The 6,000-nt window shown below is 33.9% G+C and overlaps 1 protein-coding gene across 1 annotated transcript in view; it reads right to left on the bottom strand.

Moving 5' to 3' along the window:
- Positions 1 to 2,698: 2,698 nt before the first annotated feature.
- Positions 2,699 to 6,000, bottom strand: part of LOC101900197 (pyroglutamyl-peptidase 1) — a 353,702-nt gene continuing 350,400 nt past the window's right edge. Inside the window, exons 2-3 of the mRNA XM_059129105.1 lie at positions 3,492 to 3,689; positions 2,699 to 3,428 (exon numbers count right to left, since the gene is read on the bottom strand). Of these exons, the coding sequence (XP_058985088.1) occupies positions 2,817 to 3,428; positions 3,492 to 3,614 (735 nt within the window). The 5' untranslated portion in view covers positions 3,615 to 3,689 and the 3' untranslated portion in view covers positions 2,699 to 2,816. The remainder of the gene's footprint in view (positions 3,429 to 3,491; positions 3,690 to 6,000) is intronic.

Below are 6,000 nucleotides of genomic sequence, written 5' to 3'. Positions count from 1 at the left end.
TTCACTAAATTTGACGGAGACGTTTTAATATTTTATACCAAATAACATTGCTTAGAGTACATGATCACTTGGAGAAGGATTATATTAAAAAAATATATATCGCAGCCGAGTTGCACAAAATGGAAGCATACGTCCCGAAATTCAATCCATTTGGGCTGATATAGCCATTATTTGCACAATAAACCTGCAATCGGATTAAGGATATATATGGGAGCTATATCTAAATCGTAGACGTTCTCTATAAAATTTGGCAAAGGTATGTCCGAGCTTTATAATATTACAAATGTTAGGGACTTAAACACCAAATCGAATGAAATATATATATGGAAACTATAGCTATACCTGAACCGATTTCCCCCAAAATTTGAAGCACAAATTTGAAAGGCTTTAATACACCCTCCTATGGCGGTCCACACGACCTTTTTTACAAACTGCTGGACATCGAATGTTTTCTCATCGGAGAACGCCAAATTCGACAGTTTACGACTTTCGGCCAAGCGAAACAACTCTTTAGCTCTTTTGAGTCTATTTTCTTTCTGTTGCGATGTAAGTTCTTGCACTTTTTGGAATATCAATGGCTTTACCTCGAGCTCTTTTTTCAATATTTGCCGAATAGAATATTGTGATATGTTCAGCTCACGAGCCATTTTTCCGCCACTGCGACGGGTTTCGGTCAAGTCGCTTCTTTACTTTTCGAACCATTTCTGCTGATGTTGCTGTTTTCTTCCATCCACTTCCTTGAGGTCGGGCTACTATACCAGTATCACGGTAACGAGCGATGGTTCGAGACACAAAAGATTTATTCACATTTAAATGCTGGAGTGCTCCAGCGATAGCCATTTGTGGTTTTCCAATCAAATATAAAGAAATCACACTATCGCGCTTGAATTCCATCACGAAAAAAAGTTTTTATTGGAAAATTCTCACCAAAATGTTTTTGTACGCTTGTAAACAATATAATGAGCTGTCACTGGAATAATTTTAACAGCTGTCAGACGAATGGCTTTAAAATGATAACAGTCTGGAGTTGGTTGCAGGTTTTTTCATCTCACCCTGTATATGGGAGCTATAGCCAAATCTGAACCGATCTTGACAAAATTATATAAATTATATTATATAAAATTAAACACTTGTGTCTGAGCTGTATCTGATACCTGGTACCACATATTATTGATGTGGAGTGCATATTACGCATGTGAGAAACTTAAAACCCCAAATCGGATGAAACATATATATGGAAGCTATAGCTATTTCTCCACCGATTTGCTTCTAGACTGAATTCTAGACAAAGTTCAGGTCATTTGGTGCACAATTAACACAATTTCAGTTTCAATAGGGTTCGCCCTTGGGCTAAACACATATTGTTTGCAAAATTTCATCTCAATCGGATAATAAATGCGACTTGCATTTTGATCACAAAAATGGATTTGAATGAACGGACGGACGAACGAACGAAATGCCATGAATAAATCGACTCAGAAAGTGTTTCTATGAAGGTTCTCAAAAGTAACTATGGATCTATCTCGCTTCCTTCTCCATGTTACAAACAATGCACAAAGACATAATACCCTTACCACTATGTGGTGTAGGATATAACGAAGTTCGACTGTGATAAGCTTGTGAATGGGTAAGCTACTTAATATTCAATTATACCCATGGTTCAATAAGAAAGGTTACTCAACTTCAAGGAAACTTGGAAAATGCAACTCTGTACTGGAGTCTTATTATGTCAAATAGACTTTTTAAATATGCAATAATTGGTTTTGTTTATTTAACATTTGTTTCGCAAAATTATTATATTGGGGAAAACGCACAAAACTTGAATGAAATATTGGGGTTTCTACACAAAATTCCCAAAATTGTGTATTTTATTGCCCGTTAACGTTTTGTTGTCTCAAAATTTGAAACAGTATATATGTACAATACAATTTTTTTTCTAAATGTGACCGAATTTTTGACAGGAATCGAGCATAGCCTCAGGACAGTATTTCTGTAGTTTTTGAAGCTGTTCTACCTCCTTATTGTACCATGTGTATTTCCCCTTGTTTAGTATATTTCTTACACTTCCAAAACTAAACTATTTTGGTTCGTCCTACCCTAAGCCCCTAATTTCAGATTTACATCTCCATTTTTCCCCTTTGTACATATTTCCAAATTACAATCGACGCACAAATACCATATTTAAAACCATTTCGTATTTTTCTCACACTTGTTAAATGCATTTCCCAAATCAAATTTCCAAATTGTGCCAAATGTATTACCTTTTGTAAAGATTGTCAAACCCCCCTTCTTATATCAACCCTACTCTCCAAATGTAATTCTTATACCAAATGCAAATATTTTAGCTCTATTCATTCACATAATACGAAATGGTACCAAATTTAGAACTTTTTAGTATTTTAAAGACTTCTAAAAAATATTTTGTGCATCTATCTTATCAGCTACGGTGTTTTAGACGTGGCAGAGAAAGTACTACTTTCTTCTGGACCAATTCAATTTTATTTTGGCAACTTTTAATCCATAAGGCAAATCATAATATACCTATTGTCTATCAGGAACAGTTCTTTATCTAGGGTTGTCAAGGTTGAGACATTTAGACTAATTATATAAGTTGTCAACATATTATTTGTATTATGGTGTTTTTTTCTTTTATAAAATCTAACTCCCTTTGAGATGTCATTGTAAAACATTGTCCATGTCACATATATACGAATTTTATTCATACATTAATAGAAAAGATATTACAAACAAATACAAATTTAAAACAAAAACACATTTGTAGTTGTTGAGAAATACTTTAGATTATGATAATAAAATCATTTATCTTTCTTATCCACACCATCAATGACTTGACGCAAACACTCCTGTGTTATCTTTAGTACAACCTCACTCAGCTTTTCAACTGGAAATGGTTTATCTAGCGGTGGTACATGAACAAACAACGAACGAGAACAATCATAATCCAAAGATTTTAAATAGATATAACCACACAGATAATTGCCAACTTCTTTGGAAACTTTAGCCAATTTGAGTGAATCCATACTATTTAACATCCCCACATTATCCGTGGTATCGGTATCTGTAGGAGTACACCCACAATCATCGGTTATAACTTGTACAATTTTTTGTACATTTAATTTACAAAAAATTGCCGATTTTTTAGCTGGACAATTTTGTAGACATGCTCGACCTTCGGGCAAATATTTGCCGGCATAATCTTGTTTACAGAAATTGTTGTTGTAGGCCAATTTTTCAACATGTACACACGAGGAATGACCATTGACTCCACAGTGTATTACCAAGGTGGGTCGCCAAGACCAAATTTCTTCGACTGCCTTATCTACGGCTTCATATTCAACAGGTACTTTGACTTTTTGCAAGCGATAAACCGTATTGCCATGAACTACTTCATCTGGCAGTAGGCTTACCTGTAAATGAACCACAAGATAGTTATTGATTTAATGGAATTTAATTGAAAACTTATTACTCACCGCTTCCCAGCTGGCATTCACATCTTCATGTCCCACAAATGGTCCAAACCCGGTGACAACAATTAGTTTTTCCTTTTGTTCGCCCGGCATGTTGGCAAGTGTTTCCTTTGGCTGTGCTTGCATTATCTCTACTGGAAATCTTTATAATCTTTATTCTCTAATAAATTCTCGCATATCTTTTATCAATCGTAACAACTTATTATTATCGTAACAACAACTTATTTTCGTCCACAAGAGCGATGATGACATATTCTAATTCCTCTTCATGTTGTTTTCTCTGTATCACCAAAATAAAAAACGTCCCAAATGAAACAGAAATGAACGACACAAATCAGAGATGGGGCCTGTTAAACCTAAAGGGCTAAGTACATAAGAAGCTTGAAGTCATGGCTAGGCATATTAATGTCAAATTATAATGGAAAACGACGGATGGATTTTAGTGCGGCTCTGTAATCCCTTTGTGAAATGTCACAAAATATGCCTAGCCATGACTTCAAGCTTCTTATGTACTTAGCCCTTAAAAGCTTTACCTGTAGTGGAATTCTCTAACTCATTTTTGAGTTACCGACAAAAGTCGGTAAACTTAAAATGCATATAACTTCGGTAATTAACGAAATTTTTCGGTAAGCTAGCGACGAAATCAAAGTAGTCGTTAAGACCTACCGATAGATACCAATGTTGTGAACTTTAACTTCTTTTTTATATCAAAAATTTTGATTTTAAAGTTACCGATTTTTGTCGGTAACTCAAATAATGACTTAAGCTGGGAATACACAAAGCGCTTATATGGCTGGCTTAAGTCATCGAACTAGGTCAACCTAAAACTCCTTTGTTCATCTACGAAGAAGCCAGCCGATGACTTAAGCCAGCCAAATATGCGCTTTATGTATTTCCAGCCTTAGATAAGGCAAATTTTCTTGTTTACCATAGTTGTGTTCCAGAACCTACAAAATAGTACTAATTCTGCTACAACAAATTCTCGTACTCAAAAAAAAAACTAGCAAAACTTGAAGCTCTCTCGAGAAAAAAATGGAGCTGAGAGGTGCACATTTCTGCTTGATTTACACTGCCTTTACACGGTGACATTTTTTAACCATGCCATTTTTGTTTGTTGGTAAAAGGTGTAGAGAGACAAGGATAGAAGAAAAAATGGCACGATGAGCCACCGCACAGGGTTACATGCCATTTTCTTTGCATTTCTCTTTTTGCTTCTTCCGAATTTTTTATAATTTTGACATTTCATATCGCTTCTTTATTGTAATTTTTAATGCGTTTCTTTTATTGTGATGTTTTTAGTGATTGAATTATATGAAAATTAATTGGAAGTATTAAAAAGTAAAAAAAGAAAGTTAAAATAAAAGTTAATAATGCAATATTTAACACCTCAATAACTTTTTCCATCATTTCTTCTTTAGATTCACACACTTAATTTTAAATCACTTCTTTATAAATATCTGTTACAAACAATTAGCTCTATACGAAATACTGAATAAAATAAAATGTCAGAAAAAATGCCAAGCACTATTATCGTAAAATGCCACCGTGTAAAGGCGCGAAGATTTACGCAGAAATTTTAAAAGAGAATTGATAAAAATGCCAGCTAAAAATTGCACCGTGTAAAGGCGGTGTTAGTTACATGAATTTGGCCGAGCAGAAATGTGCATATTGTAAATTTGACATTTAATTGGCAGGGCTAACAAGGTTGAAAAATGTATTGATACATTTCAATGTTCGCGCGTCACAACAAAAATAAAGAAAATCATCGACATAAAAACTAAAGGAAAAACTATTATTTGTCGTGCAAAAACAAAAAGAGAAAATATGGAGCAACTGATGTATTCACTTTTGGATGATTCCAGTAGTGAAGAGGACTGGCTGAAATGAGGAATTAGATTATTAATTATTATTATAGATTATTAATTTTAACTTATCGTCTTCAATACTCATTTTTTTTTTAAATTTTGGCGTCCTTTTCAATAAGATTTCACCAGTCCGATTTAGACTGTTAACTTTTGGAATTTTGACATTTTATCGCATTTCTGCAAATTTTCCGTTCCCTTATTTTTTGAGCACACCTAAATTAGAATGACATTTCGAACTGTTCTCTCTTCTGCTATTTTTACTACTAAAAAAAGTACTGGAACACAACTCATATTTCCAAAGGCAGTAAGGGTGGGAATCAGTGTGACCAGGGTCTGAATTCTTGTTCTATAAAAATATGAAATGAAAAATATTTTTTATTTGACATTTCATTCCTTTATAAAAGTTTTTATTTGACATTTTCATAGAACAAGAATTGAGGCCCGGATCTAAAATAGTGTTGCAGGCAAAAAAATGCCAAATAAAAAAATAATAATATGCTAAATATAAATACGTTTTTAAACTCGCAACACTGTGTGTTGGGGGTATTATAATTTTGATTGGACCAAAATAATGTAACACTTCGAAATTTTCGCTTCCCACATAGGAAAGTATATATTTATGCATGGGGCTAGAACATAGGACTGGG

Source organism: Musca domestica, unplaced genomic scaffold (genome assembly GCF_030504385.1).
Source record: "Musca domestica strain aabys unplaced genomic scaffold, Musca_domestica.polishedcontigs.V.1.1 6, whole genome shotgun sequence".
NCBI lineage: Eukaryota > Metazoa > Arthropoda > Insecta > Diptera > Muscidae > Musca > Musca domestica.
This window is presented reverse-complemented; position numbering and strand designations above follow the sequence as displayed.